Genomic DNA, 19,517 nt, shown 5'->3' with positions numbered 1-19,517 from the left:
TTGCCAGTGCTCGGTACTGGCACTTATTTTTAAATACTGCCACTTATTTATGAGGAACCACTACATTGTGTTGCTGTGTATGAATGTTTTTTTTTAGCAATGTTCATCAGTGGACCATTTAACTATTTAATACATTTATTATAAAACTAGGACTTAAACCTTCAGTTTAAATTGACATGATTTGAGTGCCAGCTACAGTGGACCCTTGTGCAATACCTTGGACCCTGGCACTTAATTATTTACTAATTAAACTCCCTGTTACATTATCAAGGGAAAGAGAAGGGGATTTTTCCAGCTGTACAAGAATCTAGTTATCATCTGCCTACATGACTGCTTTACAGTTGTGATGATTGATAATTTGGAATAGCGGGCCATTGATATGTTTCATAGAGGCAGGGAGATTGTGGACCCTGACGGCACTCCATGTTTAATTTCCCCACTGTCCGATCTGTATAGGGGCAGAAGCAGCTCTTGAGTATGATTAAACTGGAAGGAAGCAAGCCAGCTTAAAACTGTCCCTTCAGTACTCAGATCTTTGTGCATGCTCAGCAGAATTGCTTGGACCACTGCAGGGTGCAGAAAGCAGGTGTAAAAACTGATTGTCCCCTGGGACATTGCCCTGGGACACAGTGCCTTGAGACCCTATGGGTGATTAGCTGCGCTTTACAAATCCATGATTGATTGATTGATTTGTAATATGGCCCAATTGCGTCCAGTGAGTGTGGGGCAACCATATATGTTGTTAATAAGGGGGCAGGGTTTGGGCCACTTTACTCTATAATCCCCTCTGTCTGACTCAGAACAAGGTGCTGTGAACCCCTCATGAGTGCACTTCTGAAGAGCAGCCCTTCTGCACCTGTTCATGGCGGGCCAAAAGCAGCAATCACAACTGCTGTTTGTAATTCTGTTTTTTTTCAAGTTGTGGACAGCAAGAGGCTTGTGTCAAGGCTGCAAAGTAACTCTGAGGTCAGATGTTCAGCACCGGGAAAATAGACTTTGGTAATTTACTTTGTTGGTCAACTTATATGTTTATTGTGTTGGGTATGCGGTTGATTGTGATAGACTTTTACAAGTCCTGACTGTGACCATTGAGTAAACGGCCTGGGTTTGAGGTCCAACCTTACCAATCGTGTGAGCTGATGGATGACATATTGCCATACTCACTCCTTTTATCTTGTAAATTTGACGGATCTTAGGAATAAGACAGCACATTGCCTTTCTAGAACCCCCCATTTTAAGAGTCCTAAATGAACAAGGGAGTTGATAGATGATATGGCGGAGGTCTTTGTGGTGACTTAGAGAGTTGTGAGTTAAGTACAATGGAGAAAGGTGCATAGGAGAGACAACAATTCCTCTCAGATATAGCTTTACGCCGTGTGTGGATGGCAAAGCAAGAAGATGCTACTGAAGTACATCAGTGACTACTGGCCAGCTTCCAAGGAATTGAGGGAAAGAAACAAATATTTGAATGTTGGTGATAGGGAGCCCACTCATCAGTGTGGAATCGAAGAACTTTCACCAAGCCCATTTCTTCTGTGTTTTCGCTTTGGTTCTCTAGTTGTGAAGAGTGGGAGATTTTGGTACCGTAATCTGTCGCACACGTGTTTGTGCAGTATAATTCAAGGTCCCTGGTGTTTTCATTCTGTGCTTGACTTTGTGCATCAGGTTCGGCTCAGATGATGTTCCCTCACCTCTGGGAGACTGGCTGTCAGGCAGACACAAGCTCTGGTTGCAGAGCAGTTCTTGGAGTACTCTGAGGAGCGCTCCCTTCTGTGGCTATAGAGAACTTGGAACAGAAACAAGTATGTTAGTGGGGTCCCACTTTTATACTGCAAAATCAGACAGGAGATGTATATTCTCTGTCTGCATCTTTTTATCTGGTATGGTGTAGTTCTTTTTTCAAGTGTCTTTTCCAGACTGCTGTCCAGAAACAGTTTTTGTGGAGAGTGATACTTCCCTCAACAACACATTCTCCAGTCTGGATCACCCACAACAGAGGCACAAAGAGGTGTGAGGGTTTTGCCCCTGTCTGTCATCAGCCAACTGAAAGTGTAATCAAGATAGGTATACACACTGAACCCTTTCAAATCACAGGACAAAACCAGAACCTTACTCATGTCAAGGGACAGGGCTAGGCCTCTTTGTATATGCAAGATTAGTGTGACAAGGGCCACAAATAAAAAGTTACAGTGTGAGATACTCACAGTTTGACACTTAGGGCAGGGTAACAGGACAATAAACCATGTTAGGGACATTTCCATCCAAAAACTCTATTTACTCCATATGTGGAACAAACATATTTTCAAAAGAGGACGGTTGTAGTTTATGGTGAGGCAAGTGCTACCAAATTTCTTTAGGATGATTCAACCTGAGACAGCAGTAGTGATGAACATATCATGCAAAGCGTTATCCATGTTGATGACAAACAGCCACCACATTGGTCAGGAAATGACCATCATATCAGAAAGTCTTTGATATCAAGAAAATAACATCCGTAATAACCATCTCAGCTTGAATTATTTAAATATCAGCTTTTAATATAAGGAAACACAATAATTTTGTCCCCAAAACATTGGCTCGATATATTCTGGAAATGCACACATACTGTTACCCAATGCCAGCTTTTCATCTTGAGTAAATAAGTACAACTCGCTCACCCCCCAAAAAGTTTATTTTTTTAAATATATTTGATTGCCACCAACATATCAATTTTCACTTGGGTAGATCCATGGACATGGTGCCCAAAGACCAACTAATCACTTTCTTTACATACTCACATATATTACTGCACCACATGGTCAGAATTTGCCTAATGTGCCCATGCACCAAAATTAAATTCCAGGGATGCCAATCACATGCTAGTTGTAGCTCTCAAATGTTAGGAATGACCACCTTCTACCAAGGTCCTCATCAGATGCCAACTGTGACAATGACAGGTCAGGGATAATAACGTCTTGGATTGCCACCACTGTGACTGAACTCACCAAAAATTAAGCCAAGTACAATATGTTAAACGGGGCACCTTATGCCAGGGTCATCATAATGCTTGTAATGCTCACCATATGCTAAGGTGGGCCACCTTTTATAAGAGCCCCCCAATCACTATTATTCAAAATATGCCAACTTGTGCCAGAGCTATGTTATTGACTAAATTATCCAAAAGATGCAATGATGTCCACCATATGTCAGTGTCACCAAAATAATGTTTGGAATGCACACCACATGCCAAGAAGGTTCACCATACAACAATATGTCAAGGCTGCCATAGTATGTAGAATGACCGTACCATTCTAAGGAGGGCATCATACACCAGGCCCACCCGATTGCAGAGAATGCCCAGAAAATGCCAACCAAGATAGTCATAAGCGAGAGCCATACTAATGGCTAAAATGACCTCAACAACCCAAAGGAAAGTCACCTTAAACCAAACCACCATTATGTCTAAAATGTTCACAATAATCAAAGAAGGGTAAACTTTTGGTAGGACTGCTATGATGCATAGTATGCCACAATAAGATGAAGAAGGAGGGAACCTTATGCTATGGCACCATAATAGCTAGATTGGATACAACATGTCAAAGCTAGTCACCTTATTCCAAGGTCATAATGCCTGCAGTATGTGGGTGGCCAATCAAATGATAGGACTGGTGGCTACTAGGTGGCAGTCCCTGATATGGGCACATAAGCACATACATGCAAGTATACACATAGGCATGTATACACATGAATGCACACAGGGACACACACACAGATAAAGGCAGGCACATAACGGAATGAGCACAGAAGCGTGTGCGCTCACACACACACACACACACATGCACGCCACACAAACTCCCTCTCTCTCTCTCGGCCTCTTTATCCCTGTCACCCAACCTCTTCATCCAAATGAGGAATTACCATATCACGTGGGGGCCACCTTCCCCTCCACAACATTAAGGAAAGGAACAGTGGGATTGGGCTTGGCACGGAGGAGGCCGTATATAGGCAATCACCACGAGTGTCGGCACATTGTTACGGTCACTCCCTGTATGCGTGTGGGGCCTCTGCACAGTCCATCCTCCTCCCACCACACCATGGGTGATATTAACTTGGCTGACCCAGACCCCACACAGCACACACGTACCACATACACACCATGTGCATGATCTTATATTCATGGTTCTCCTGCTCCAATACATAAGTTCTTTGCAAAGCTGAGTTAGGATTTCACATGAAATACCTAAAAAGAAAATAAATGCTCCAGGAAATGTAAGATCATCTATAACTATGACAAGCTCAACTCTGATATACAGCAAGGAAGGCTTGGCATTCCACGGAGGTAGGGCATAGCTCCCCGCCAGACCTCAGTATGGGAAATAAAAGAGTTATTCTGGAACCTTCATTCATGACTGGCTTACTTCCTGACATGCATCACAAAAATTACATTCCATGGAAAGCTTGTTTTGTTCTTTTAAGATCATTCTCTAAATGAGATATCATAGCCACTTTGCATCACGTTTGCGAAGTGGTATCAGTCCAAAAACCACAGCTGAATTGTCTGCAACAATCAGAGTTTCAGTTGCTTTTTTGGGTGGGAAACTCATAAAATTTGATTCCTAAAATTTTGGGAGTCCTTCTGCTTTACTCTAGGTCAATATGATTCCATGTTTAAACTTTCCGGATTAAGCAACTTCCATAACAAGAGAATACAGAAGTAGTTAGTTAAGTGGAATTTCTGTTATCCAATTATGACAAAATATGGATAGCAGATCAGCCAGTGGGTCCCACTTTAGGAGAGAGAGCAGGGGTAAGTTGGGACTGAGGCAGTGATCAACTACAAACTCAACTTGACTCAAAAAAATCCTGAACTGCTGGCTAAAATTGAACTGATGCAGGTCCCCACACTTTACATTTGACCTTTCCCGTACCTGTCCAGCGCGATGGCCGTGAAGCTGAGAGTGGTCACCGAGCAGAAGATCTTGTGGAGGAACTTAATGACCTTGCAGAAGATCAGGCTGTAGACCCACCAGCAGCAGCCCGGGCTGGTGCTGAGGACGATGTCGAAAGGCACACAGACAAGGCTGGCACAGATGCCCGCGCACGCCAGGTTCTTGATGAATCTGTTTGTCACAGACTTGAAGACAGACGTCCTGCAGGTGGACCACAAGACCATGAAGTTTCCTGGAAGTAAAAACAAATCAAAGGGCGTAAGCGATGGATAAACATGAAGACAAACTTTTTTTTATTTAGATTGTTTCTCAATGCCTTACATCGCCCTATCTTTGGTGCTGTTGGGTAGATCCACAAGGAACTAATCCTCGCCACATTTTCAGGATAACCACCGATGATGTGCATGAGTTCCATTTAGTTTCAAATTTAGATGCAAATGCATCACCTTATCTGGATGTCTTAGAAATCTGTCATCCACCTTCTGAACCTCCTTTGAACAGCACCTGTAGATGATTGCTAGTCCCACAGACCAACCCAATATCTTTGTAATTTATAAGCATGAAAGATGATTCCAAAAGTAGAGGATCCTGCATTGAACATAGAAGGGTTTCTTTCCCTCCCCTTGCAATAATATTCTTTAACTCATTTTACAAGCATTGAGGTGTGCTCTAGCAAGCAAAGACCCATGTCTGTTTTTAGAAAAATAAATTATGACTGCTCTGTGCTTGTGGGCCAACCCTAAAAGCACATGTAAAAGTCAGCCAGTCAGTAGTGCAGGATTCTTTCCACTGGGCTCCCTCTCAAAGATTGGGAATGTCAATGTTGTGTAGTAAATTTGTTGTCCGGGTTAGTACAGCACCGCTATTGGTGTACCGTGAATCTCATAATAATTGACAAAATGTATTTATAAATCCTATTCAAGATGTGACTTTGTGGTGTCCGTCAAGGGACTGCCTTGCCCCCTTGCTTTTCGGCTTATACATAGAGCTGTTAGATCTGCTGAGTTGGACATTTTTCACCATTCTCCAGTAGACTGATAAATATAAACTATCTCACAGCTATTTGAAACTACAAAGTGAATCCAGGGCTGGTTAGAGCTAGATGGCCTTGTCTTTTCTCAATTTTTTTGTGCAATTACTTTTTTTTAATCAAAGTTTATACTTAAGACAAAATAAGAACAAAACAATGCAGACCCTAATCCCAGAGACATCTAGCATACTGTATAGCGTAAGATGTAGTGCAAATAATAATTCACATAGTGAAGTACAGTGTGTTTACCATTAAATAATACTAAGCCACTTAACATCATGGATTAGTTTTGGATAATCTGCATTCTTGTGTCTTCAGGATCTAAGAACAAACAGATGAATGAGAGGGAGAAAGAGGGCTCAAGTACAGGACAAACTAGTTCACTGAGTTGACTGTGGCTCTCTGGGTTTTTCTTGGAAGGTTAAAAGCTATTTATATGGTGACAAAAAAAGCTCCTGCAGTAATTGAATCACTTGTAAATATTTCTCCAAATGCATGCTTGGTGCTCTATGGCTAAAGACGGGGTCTTTGCAACCTAACAACCCAACAAGATGTTTTCCTATTTCCACACATGATAACCCAGGTCCACCAATGCCACGTTTTGAAAGCTTGTTAGCTCCTAGACAGTTTGATTAAATGTTTTCAAAAGCTACAACTGAAGCAGGCTGAACAGTAAAATTCATTTTTAAGTGGAATTTTTGTTAGCTATGCATCCCAAACATATCAGGGTTAGATTCTTCAGTATTACCAATTGGAAGGCTTGTGTGATAGATTTCCAGATGTAATCCCAATTAATTTAAATTGGTTCTTTTTCTGCTTTTCAGTTGCTATTTTGTTTGTGTTTTGAGTTTTCAGAAAGTGGTAAATTATGGAGGTGACTTGACAGATTTATAAAATCTCCTTAAGTTGTCCATTTTTGGGAGTCTGTTAGTCCACCTTATTTGTGATGCAAATTCTCACGGCCCGATTCACAAAGAGCCTCCGCATTCGTGGCAGAGTCTCCGCACTCTTGGTGGAATTTCCGCAATGAGCATTATGGTGGAGGTTCCACCACGAGTGCAGCGACTCCACCATGATTGAGGCGGTGAATCGGACCTTTGGTCTCAAAATGTTGTAGGGTATTGCTTCCATGAAGTTTAAAATCATGTTGGAGTTGACCAAATGGTTCGGGATCCCTTTTTCAAAAAGATCAGAAATTGAACCTAGTGATGAACCCGCTTGATAAGGCCAAGAGATACATTTCCCATCAATTGTACATTTTTCATTTTTCCAGAAATAATGTAGTTTAGATTAAGACATTTTATTCTGTAGTTTTATTTAAATTTACTCGAGGCCCTTGATTGTTTTTGTTTGTATTGGGGAAGTTGATTTTTGAGTGTTAGTGGAGTAAAGCTTGGACAAAAGGGATGACATTTCTTTTTCTGCTAAAAGCCACTGAGATGTTTAATCATCAAGTAAGAAGTCACGAAATGACTGTGCAGTTGCTGTCTTCGGAAGGCTGGTTGTTAATTGTGGCATTCACGGAAATATTAGTTGTCCTGTAGCTATTTCATGACAATTCTGTGTTTTTATGGCTTGCTCAGAATGAATTCGCATATAGTTTGTTCAAGGTTAGGAAAATTCTAATCTCTTAGTGAGAACTGAATAATGTTTCTGGCAGTGTGTGCAACAATCATCTTTGCCTCTGTTCTGACCCATCACAATCGGTACCCAGAAAAAAACTTTGCCATAATACATTTAAACTTCTGTGTAGCGTTGTTATTGTTTTTAATTGCTAGTTTCCTCTGGATTATCAATACAAAATTATTTATTAAAAAAATGTTTTTACCAGGGACGACCAGATGCATCTGCCATTCCTTTCGTGCAATGCAGGTTCAGATGTTTGAGCCAAGACTTTTAAGAGTTTAAGGAGTAACATTACATATCAGAATATTTTTGATAGTCTGCAGACCTACTAGGAACATTTTTTCTAGTCTTGGTTGAAAAGTTTGCTGCCATTTAAAAATCATTTGTACTTATCTGAATCCCTTTAGTGTGTTTATTTTATCTTAAGTAAAGAGATAGGATAAAAAAACATAAGCTGGACAGTGATCACCTTTGTCTTGTTCATAATCAAAAGTAAAATCCTGTTTTACTCCAGCTCTGTCCCCAGGTGTGTGAAGCTGAGCTAAGATGGGCTAATCAGGTATGTAGTTGAAACCACTTGGGGAAACTTCCAGGAGCACCTATCGAATGACTTCTCAGCGTCTAAGGAGGTAGACTGGCTGGTTAGTTTCTTCTTTGCTCAGCAAAGTGTAAATGACTCTTGTTGTCTCCAGAGGTCTATCCTTCATAAACCTGGTTTGTGTTGGGTGTATCTGCATAGGATGAGGCATTTCACAGTCTTAGTGGCAGCAGAACAGAGCACCCAGAGGCCTGGGTGCAGGGCTAAGTGAGAGGCAGCTGGACATGGTGGCCTCAAGAGGAAGGGTAAGTTCCAACCCTTTCCAACTTTCATAATTGAAAGAGAAACAACTATTGTGATGCACAGCAAGTGGACTGGGGTGTCATCCCCTGGATGGAGAGACCACGGTGGTGATGCCCTGTAAAGTGAGTGGGGTGACATCTATCAAAAAGAGACAAAGCAGCAATCAAGAGGAATAGAGTGCATTTGGCATCTCACATCAGGAGACTACTCCAGTGACACCCTTCAGTCGACTGCAATTAAACAAAGGAAAGCGCCTGGAGTAACATCCGCCGGGCGGACCGCTGCGCGAATGTACAGTGATGAGGAGCGGGTGAGATTGGTCCCGTACTGGATAGACTATTATAGGAAGTAGAACAGAGTGCTTGGGTAAGGCCTTCTCTCCAGGACAGGCTGCTACAGGAAGGGCACCAAAGTTTAGAAGGTACCTCCAACCAATATACAGGAAAGAATGCTACGATGAAGTGTAGCAAAGCGCTTGGGGAAACATCTCTTTAGTAAAATAAAGAAAGTTCATACAGTGGCACCTCTGATCAGCAGGAGAGACTGCTGCATTGAAATGCAACAAAGCGCTTGGGGAGACATCTCTCATCAGCAGGAGATACTGCTCCAGGAAGGTACGGTCCAGGCATGGGATGAGAGCTCTCCACCATAGCATAAAGCGCCAGAGGAAGAACATCGAAGGACATCATCAGCTGGAGAGACCGCTGAAATGAAGAGGAGAGGATGTGGTGTTACGGCCAGAGCTGCCGACTGTGGAACCAGGGAACCAGGTCTCAGCTCAACATCCTGGGTTTCTGGGCAGCTCACTTAAAGTCCCAGTGCCTAAAAAAGTGAATGTGACCTTGTGCAATGTAGCTGGTGCTCATGTCAAGTTTTCCAATGCCTCTAAGTTGAGTTTGTACCATATAAAACTGCAAGGAAAGCACAACAAAGTGCATAGAGTATGATCTCCTCTCTTGGACAGAGACCAAAAGGCAGCACCTGGAAGTGATAAAGCTCACCAGGAGGAGAGACTGCATCAGTGAAGTAGAGTTGCGTTTATATAGCGCTTAAAACCAAGTTATGGGGTGCTGAAACAAGTTTGTAGACGGATAGCAAGCTACACCATGGGTGGGTGTATGATTAGCAAACTATTGCATTTGACTACAAGGGAAACATTTTAGTGCCACGTGTGAGTGCTAGCAGTGTAATGGCAGAGGGGTGTGAGAGAAAGGTGTACAAAATATATTTGTAATTAAATAGCGGTTATAATTTAGTATGCAGTCCCCTTCTTAAATTTCAAGTACTATTATGCAAGCGTTAGGGGAAATAAGTAGGGATCTACCTACAGGGTGTGTTATAGCTGGTCCATTTAAGAGAGGCACAAGGGAACTCAAACATTTTGGGAAATGCACAGAACCAGCTAGTCAGAAGGACAGCAGGCTGCTGTATGTATCTACACCAATGAAAAGAATGCACTGCGTGGCAGTGCTCGACAACTACACTACATTTCCCAGAAGTCACTTGTTTGGTGATGGTGGCCATCTTGGATTATCAGTGAATCTTTCCTCACATTTCAGGGCATCCTTCCCGGGCAATCACACTACAATGCTGCTGAGCCAAGACCTTCAAAAGTGTATTCATGATTCGTTTTGGTAGCAAAGGTGTTTTTGAGAGTTTGGTGCTGCAAAAATCAGAAAGAAAGGAGAAGGAGAGGCAGAAAAATACAGTTGAAAACGAGCGAGTGACGTTTATAGAGAGGGAGGAGGAAGACAGAGAGTGAGAAATAGAGTGGAAATCTTGTCAGGGTTCTCAGGAGAGGCAGATGATACTCGGCTATCATCTCAGAGACATGATGTAGGGTCAGAGGCTCAGAATTCAAAAGAATATCTAATACCAAGCAATGAAGCACTGTCCAAACCGGGGTTCTCCAATCAGTAGCTCGTGAGCTACTGGTAGCTCTCCAGCTACATGCAAGTAGCTCACCTGTGTGCTGTTCAGCCTAACAAATTTTGCTTGGCTGAATTAATACTCGTATATCAAAACTGAGAAGAGAGGAAAATGTGTGTATTCCCAGAACTCATAAACTGATGTTTGATGAAAAATAGTTGAATTTCTAAAATATATTTAAGCTGATATTTGGGTGATAAATCATGAGGAGACCTATTACCAACATTATTACCTTGTGCCAGGGGTATGTCAGCTATGGCTGTTCTGTATTACACATCAAAGACATTCCAAAATGACAAAGCCCTGCCGACCCTGCTTTATGCACTGGCATTACTAGTAGTGGAAATCTTGCATATGGTGGCCAATAATGTAATCTTGTCTGATCACTTGTGGTCACTATTACAGCATTAATAATATTAGTAACTCAGGATGATTTTCACTAAACATTAGTAGCTCTTATTACGGAAAACTTTGGAGACCCCCGATCCAAACAATAGTTGAGTTTGTAAAAGAAAATTACTTTGTACCTAACACACTACACAGAGAGAGAGGGAGAGGGGGAGAGGGACAGAGGAAAGCGAGAAGGAATACAATTGAGAGCAAAAGGCTGAGGCAGCTGGAAAGGGAGGGAGAGACAGAGAAATTGTCGAGAAAGAGAGAAAGTGATAATGCACTAGTAAATGTCTGGTTGCCATAGAAACTAATGAAGCATCCCTATCGGGCTCATCCAGGATAACAATCGTAGGGTGAGCTGTGTGTGCTCTGCGTGGGTGTCTGGAAAGAAAGCTAAGTGAGTTAATGCAGCTGCTGCAGAGCTCCTTTCAAGGCCGATAAAAGAAATAGCCTGGGATTTTAAAAACATATTCTTTTAACAGGTTAACAATGTATTAGCTTATAATACATGCTGCAGCTCTTCTACATACCCAAACAACTGTGGCTGATTCACCCACAGAAGTCATCTCAGCACAGTTACAGTGTGTATGTTTGACCCACCTCCCGTGCTTGCCTTTGTCCCCAGCTCCCTACGCCTACCTATGAACAAGCAGCACACACATTAATAACAGGTGTTTGCTGCAGACAGCAGCTGCCAACCACCCACTCATGTAGCCTCATATGCCATTAACACATTATCAAAAAGCAGCTTTAAAAGCCTTACCTACCTACTGACTTTAGCATATAGTGGCCACATATTACTGGAACTATTGCACAGATTTGTACATATCGGTGCACAGCGCCGCAGCGGCGACCCTCAACATTTAGAAAATTTGCAACACTGGGGAGGAGATTGCACAGCACCAGATACACGATCACTAACAACCTTTTTTTGAAGAGGTTAGTACTTCTGTGTCTATCAAGAGCATCTTTGCATAGTCTGTGGTTGGGCTGCTCCAAATAACAATGGCCTACTAGGCTACAGCTACTTCTCCATATGTGGAAAACAAACACATCAAAAGAAACTCCAACAATTGGTAAATGCCACCAGACCGCCATTTCCATCCATTTCCAGAAGTAGAAATCCAGGTTCCATCTTGAAATCATCACTGCATTGACTTAAGTCTACAACGTGGCATGATAATTTCCTCTTCAGACATCATTTGCAGGGCCTCTAGCTCAACATTGCCTAAACGTGGGACACGGCTTGCTTTTCACAAGTGTAATTTCAAAAAATGATCATTATACTATGTAAGGGGAGATAAAAAGTGCTTATCAGAAACAGGGGGACAGAAAGAGGGAGATATGAGTGAAAGGAAGCGTAGTGTGAGGGACGTTACGTGTGTGAGGGGAGGTAAGTTGCGTGTACGAGGGAAAGAAAGACTGGAAAGAGACAAGGTAATATGTGACTGTGGGATTGTTAGGGGAGAATTTCATTGAGAGGTGAGGGGATGAGAGTGTGTGTGAGAGACAATAAGACACTAAGAGGGCTGTGTGGGAAAGAAAAGAGAATCTTTGCAAAAACTGTGTGAGAGGAAGTTGAGGCTAAAAGACATGTGAAAGGAAGATGTGATCAAGGGATGTTATGAGTCAGGAGTGAAATGATCTGAAGAGTAATGTGTGTGTGGTAAGCATGAGGGAAGAGAGATGGACAGAGTGGGCAGGATAGAGAATGGATGGCAATAGGTGTGTGAATGATGGTGAAGGTATGGGAAGCAGACAAAGAGGGGTGAAGGGGTGAGAGGGAAGAGTGACAATCAAGTGTTTCCAGAGAGGAAGGAGGATGAAACATAATAAAAAAGAGGTCAAGTGAGTAGCTTTGAGAAGAAGGTATAATGTGAGATACAGTAGAGAGCAGAACATTTTTGGGGAAGAAAATACCAGGTGTATGTCTAGGGGCCACCAGCAAGGGGTGTCATATTACCAACACAAGGCGCAAATGTGGCACTGTTGCTACAACTGATGACACAGAAAAATGTGCCTCCATCTAAGCTGGCACAGATTCTTGTGCAGGGCCTTAGGTAGTTCAAAACTCCCATAAGTATGACACTTGAGAGGTATCACTCTGTACTAGGAGACACAAGGAATATGAAACTTGTGATGGATTCCAGACAGCCTTGAGGAGTTTATTTACTACAAGCAACTTCAGGGCAACCACCAACAAGATGCCTAGGACCCAACTGAAGGTGAACACTAATACCAAAAGGGTACAGGAATGGTTATGGATCATAGGTGACTCTACCTTGGGGGAAGAAGTAAAGACAGCAAAAGCTATTGAACGGTCTATGACATAGTCAATGAGGACAAATGTGGGATGGAAATAATGAACTGCGGAGCATGGAAAATAAATGGCCCACAGTGGATGCGGAGAAGGGGAAGGAAGTAGAGACATAGGCCATCTTTTACCGTGGGGATTTCTCCTGTCCTCCTTTGAAGGATGCACTGCCACAGGAAAAGACTGTACGAACTGAGGCAAAGTAGGTCACTTTGTGAAATTATACAGCGAAAGTGAAAAATACCCAGAAACTAGGGTTATTCGAGTCAGCGAAAAACCTACTATTGATGGTGCTCAAGGTATTTTCTCAAATAAAAACATGGGATTGATGGTCAGAAGAGGGAACATTGAGTAAAGAAAAGTAGAAACTCTTCAACCTATGCGTGCATTTCTGGTGTTAGGTAGGAATTTACATGTCATGGCTGACTCGTGATCACCGTACACAGTGGCCAGATTTGACAGCTTGTTGGCCGATGAAGTCAAGAATCTTCTTGAACCACAAATCAAGGCTGTGTAGTTTGTTGGGTGCACAATAGATTTTGCAGGATTTTGTGCCACTAATGTGATGTACCAGAATAGGTTAGCCTGGGTCAAAGGCTATGTAACTGAAAAAGGGCTACACATATAGGATGTGGGACCAAAAACTGTTAAAGCTAATACTGAACCATTGTGCTTGAGCTATCATAATGTTAGTGCAGTATCCTGATATGAGCTTCCTGATTTTTCAATCTTTCCCACATGCTTTTAGCAAATAATTAGGGAAATGACAAGGATTTGTGCAGAAAATCTGTCTGAAAGATAGGTCATCTTCAGTGAAGGAAAAACATAGGGGTGTTCCCTTATATGTAAAGAAACAGCTACAATATTTACTAGAAGACTGGATCCAGAAAACCCAAAATCAAAAAGACTTAGAGCCTAATTTAGACTTTGGCAGAAGGACTTAACACCATTGCTGTGATGGGGCACTTTACTCCTGCCATGGCTAGGGTACACGGCGATCAAATTTACAGACGTCTGCCAGCCCAGAGGACATCTCTTGGATTTCCAGGAATCAGCCCAGTGGTTCCTGTAAATGCATTGAAGGTTTGACAGTCAGCTACGTCAACATGACAGAATTGTCTGTCAAAATGTCAATGTTTTTTATTTTCAAAATAAAGCAGGATTTGGTTTTAGGAATAAAAAATAAAACAATGACCCCCTCACCATGGGAGTTTTTTGCCATAACGTCGGGATCATCTTACACTTTTCAGTCACTTACTGCCATGTTTTAACCTGGCGTTGATGACAGTGAAAATGTGCCATGTGTCTGCCCACTCTAAATAGGATGGACGGACATATGGGCAAACCTCCGAAGGCCAAGCAGAATAAGAGCCATCAGAGGTGGATGTAGTCTACATACTGAAGTTCCGCCTTCCTCTAAATGAGGTAGGCAGAATTTCACTTTGGTGGAGAGGGAATTCTGTTGCCATTGCGATAGAATGCTCTCTCCACGGAAGTCTGAATCAGACCCTGAACCTGCAGAATGAGCCTCACACATTGTGCTAGACAAAAAGAACAACGCATACTTAAGTTTATACATAAATTTGTGCACGCTAAATTCCTGAGTTCTTGTAGTCAGACATCCCCTACAAAAAGAAATGAAATGCTTACCTCGCACATGATAGGCCACCATTTTTTTCCACACTTTTTTGAAGAATGCATACCACCAGATTGAGGTAGTTGAGAAGTCCAGAGCACTGACTACATTTATCACAACATTTAAACTATTCTTTTCTAAAAGAGTGCCAAATGCTCAGTGGCATCAGTCTTTCAACGAGCAGTGTTCTGCATTTGCAAAGACTTAGAATGGAGTTGTTGCAGGAGCAATGAACTCAACCTCGTTAAAAAGTGCTTCCTAGAAAGTTGCCCCCTAAGCAAGAGAATGTCTTCCCTCCAGAGTATTATATAATTCACTTGTGATGTCCTGCTATGGATACAGAAGCAGGTATTTAGTTATGGCATTGTTAGGATTAGTACATTAGAACATGATGCCCTGCAGTGCCAGGTTTAGCTCATACTTTATCCAAATAAGAAATCATAATTGGATAATATGGAGCACAGGACCCTGCAGACTAGGTAAGACTTGCTTTCGAAGTCTGGGTGGGACTTCGAGATCAGGACCTTGTAGCCACTGGGTCAGTGTCTGGCAACATCTCCAAGCTGTTTTGGCTGATTTTGCTTCTGATGACCTTCACTCGGCTCTTGCATACCCCATGTTTGCTTTCTTCCCCCTCTTGGTTCCCTCCCCTCTTTTTCGAGCCCTGGCAGGGTCAACTCAGCCTTTTACCATTTTTTGAGATTGATAAAATGAAGAACATTGAGTTGGGAAATAACAACATCTCTCATGTAAATGAGCTAGAAGAAAATATTCATTTTGTGGTGTGCACCACATAAAACACCATTATTGTCATTACTATTAACAGCATCAGAGGCATTATTGTTATTATTATTATTATAATTAATAATAATGATAATAATCACTATATTATTACTAGTATTATATATACTAATATTAACAAAGACGATGAAGGTGAAGAAAAGATGAAGACCAAAGCCACGTTGTCATTTTTTTCATTTTAATAATTATAAGCCTAATTTGTTATTGTCGCTTCTTTTGTATTCGTTTTAGAATAAAGTTATTATCACTATTAATGCTATTGCTATTATTACTATGTGTTGTTCTTATGTTATTTTAGTATTAATATTAGTATTATTGCGGTTTAGGTTCAAAGTCAGGCTGGAAACTGCTGACAATCTCTTCAAAACTGCAAAATGTCCCTGTTTGAAATACGTTTCAGGATTTCCTTTTCAAGAGCTGTTGATAATGAACGCAGCCACTAGAGGGGGCTACGAGACCGTGTTTGAGAAATGAACGGCTTTCCCTAACTTTCTGTCTGCGTTATTGCAGTTCAGCAGACCAGCGAAGCCAAGAACGAGTCCCTCCGTTAAAGCGTAAACTCACAAGTGTTACTTAATTGTATTCATTTTTGGGTTTTTATATAGTGTGGACTTGGCCCAAAGGCATTAGAGCGCTTTACAAAAGAGCAGGAAGCGTGGACATGCGTGGAGACACTGGGTGGCCGGAATCTCTGCACTTGAAGGAAGACAATGGAGGAGCGGGGAAGGGAGACACAGCAACCAAGGAACTGGAGGAGGAAGAAAGACAATGGAGGAGCGGGGAAGGGAGACACAGCAACCAAGGAACTGGAGGAGGAAGAAAGACAATGGATGAGCGGGGAAGGGAGACACAGCATCCAAGGAACTGGAGGAGGAAGGAAGACAATGGAGGAGCGGGGAAGGGAGACACAGCAACCAAGGAACTGGAGGAGGAAGGAAGACAATGGAGGAGCGGGGAAGGGAGACACAGCAACCAAGGAACTGGAGGAGGAAGGAAGACAATGGAGGAGCGGGGAAGGGAGACACAGCAACCAAGGAACTGGAGGAGGAAGGAAGACAATGGAGGAGCTGGGAAGGGAGACACAGCATCCAAGGAACTGGAGGAGGAAGGAAGACAATGGAGGAGCGGGGAGGGGAGACACAGCAACCAAGGAACTGGAGGAGGAAGAAAGACAATGGATGAGCGGGGAAGGGAGACAGAGAAACCAAGGAACTGGAGGAGGAAGGAAGACAATGGAGGAGCTGGGAAGGGAGACACAGCATCCAAGGAACTGGAGGAGGAAGGAAGACAATGGATGAGCAGGGAAGGGAGACAGAGCAACCAAGGAACTGGAGGAGGAAGAAAGACAATGGAGGAGCGGGGAAGGGAGACCAAGCAACCCAGGAACTGGCAGAGGAAGGAAGGAAGACAATGGAGGAGCGGGGAAGGAAGACACAGCAACCAAGGAACTGGAGGAGGAAGGAAGACAATGGAGGAGCGGGGAAGGGAGACACAGCAACCAAGGAACTGGAGGAGGAAGGAAGACAATGGAGGAGCTGGGAAGGGAGACACAGCAACCAAGGAACTGGACGAGGAAGGAAGACAATGGAGGAGCGGGGAAGGGAGACACAGCAACCGAGGAACAGGCGGAGGAAGGAAAACAATGGAGAAGCGGGCCGCATGGCAGAGAAATAGAGCAAGTTTTGTCAAGAAAAAAAGAGGTGGAACGGGGAATTGTGGCAGAGAAATGAAGGAAGCAGAGCAGAACGCACAGCGTGAAGTGGGGCAAAAAGTTTCAAACAAAACAAGTACTTAAAGGATAGACAGGAAAAAAATCTCATGCAATCCCATAAAGTACTGAAAAGGAGAAAAGTAGTTCTGTGATTGTAAGCAGTGTAATGATAAAATGTATCCAATCAGAAACAGTGTAATACAGCTATGCCTCTATGGTGTGGGGAAAGCCTTTGGAAAAAAAGGCAAGGAAATGCAATTGAGAAGAACGTAACCAATGATTAGAAACTGGCTGATCCAAAACCCACTCTAAGTATTGGTATTGTGCCCAATAGGACTTCGACAATACGCATCTGAATCTGCCTGTTGGCAAGACCTAAATAAAAAAATTGGCAAGCTGCTGAGATTGGCAGGGTCATGAATCATGTTTTTTTCAGCCTAGTTTACAAGAATAGACAATCACTTTCAGGTGAGGATCTACACTAAACATATTCAAAAGATTTTCTTCCACCTTTCTTTAGTCCTGCTCTAATAGACAAAGTCCAGCCTGAACTGCCAGTCCAATTCCCCTCCCGATAGGAACATTAGTGCCCAAAACTGGTATGCGGACATCCTAGTCGGGCATTATCGAAATGCAGATTCCATCCTATGGCACACAACATGGGACCAATGTTTGGGCACACCTGTTGCCAGGAACGGTTCGCTGCGCGTTAAAGGGGCGGAGCGGCACACGGGGGAGGAGTAGGGAAAAAAACCCATTAAATTAAAAAAATTAATTAAACAATAAAAACGTACCTGCTCCGCCGCTCCTCTTTTCTGCTCACTGCAGGCGGGCACAGGCTCCCAGCTTGCCCTGCGGCCAATCCTGACACTGCTCAGAGCAGCGTTAGGATTGGCTGGAACACCCAGTCAGGGCGCTCCCAGGCAGACTAGGAGCCTGGGCCTGTTCTCTCTAGCCTGCCAACACAGTGCAGGGCTGGAGAGAGCACAGTGCGCCTGAGACGGCTGGCCAAACACACATGCGCATTGAGGGGAGTGCACAGTGCACTCCCCTCGTCCCCGTCATCCCCATTGGCCCCACCCCTTTAACAACGAAAGGATAATAAACACAGTTTATTGCTGCTTGCAAGGGGTTTGGGGGACGATGCCCCTGTGCCATAGCAGAGAAGCCGCCGCTGCCTGTTGCACTTAGGGCATCTTCTTTGGAAAACAAATGGTGACAACTTTATAGAACCTGAGGCATAGACACAGCTGTGATTATGTGACCATTGAAGCCTTCAAAGAAAGGCATTACACTCTGTATTTAGTAAAACAAAGCAAAGTTTAGGAATAAGGACTGCATACTATGCAGGTCCTAAGAAATATTTCAAGGAGGCCATGTGAGCACTCTGTGTTGTGCCAATTTGTAGTCTGGCAGTGCTTTCTTCATGCTGATGTTTGCAATGCTCAACTCCGAGGGTGGTTCTGAGGTGCTAGTGTCCTCTCCTCTGAAGAGGTTGCTCAGCCTCAGATGCAAAGTGAAGAGAAAGTTGATGGCCCCAATGGACTGGGTAATGGATCGGTTTGTGTGAGGCCCAACTGGCATATGTATAGAGGAGGGAGGCAGAGAAAGCGATGGGAAGTAGTTCTGCAGCGGGAGAAGAATAACAAGAGATCACCACTGACAGGACAAGATCCCGGAAAGAAGTGAGACCAAAGAGAGAACATAAAAAAACTGCTGCCACTCTGACGCCCAACTCCAAGAGGCAAACATGGCCCACACAATCAACATCCTCTCTGATGAGTTGCAAGGAGCTCTAAAGGCCTCCAAGAGAGTCTGTGCTGATGAAGCCAAGGATGTTGGCACAAAAGTGCCAAGAACCATAAGAAGCACAAGAGAAGCAATGCTGGTGAACGGGCGATGGCCCTGCAGAGGTACAGAGAGTAAATTAATGATTTATTGGTTGTTCAGAACTTACAAAGTAAAGGTAATGGAGGCAGGTATGTGCATGCTGGGGGAGCAGTGCTGTGCAATGAAACCATCTTGTGGCAATGATAGCGTGATCTGGGTACAGAACAAGGAAATAAAAGAGACATTAAGAGGATACAAGTGTCTTTGTCTCAAGGAAGAGTGATGCAAAAGCTAACCTCTGTAGAATAAACATAATCTACACATTCTTCACCCGCAAGGCACCCATCGGCTAAAGCTCTGTCTCTAGAACCGAGAAGCCCCCCTACACTCTAGCAAAATGAGAGCTCCTGGGGTAGGGTGAGGATGGAAGGCAGAGAGTGAAAGGGAAAAAAAATGGGAGGAAAATAGTTTAAATGCT

The 19,517-nt window shown here is 43.2% G+C and overlaps 1 protein-coding gene across 1 annotated transcript in view; it reads right to left on the bottom strand.

The window, feature by feature from the left end:
- The window catches only part of GPR176 (G protein-coupled receptor 176), a 244,542-nt gene that overhangs the window by 9,173 nt on the left and 215,852 nt on the right, over nt 1-19,517 (bottom strand). Inside the window, exon 2 of the mRNA XM_069208982.1 lies at nt 4,908-5,160. Coding sequence (XP_069065083.1) covers nt 4,908-5,160 — 253 coding nt within the window. The remainder of the gene's footprint in view (nt 1-4,907; nt 5,161-19,517) is intronic.

Source organism: Pleurodeles waltl, chromosome 9 (genome assembly GCF_031143425.1).
Source record: "Pleurodeles waltl isolate 20211129_DDA chromosome 9, aPleWal1.hap1.20221129, whole genome shotgun sequence".
NCBI lineage: Eukaryota > Metazoa > Chordata > Amphibia > Caudata > Salamandridae > Pleurodeles > Pleurodeles waltl.
Note: the sequence above shows the minus strand (reverse complement) of the source record. Positions and strands in the feature narration are given on the sequence as shown.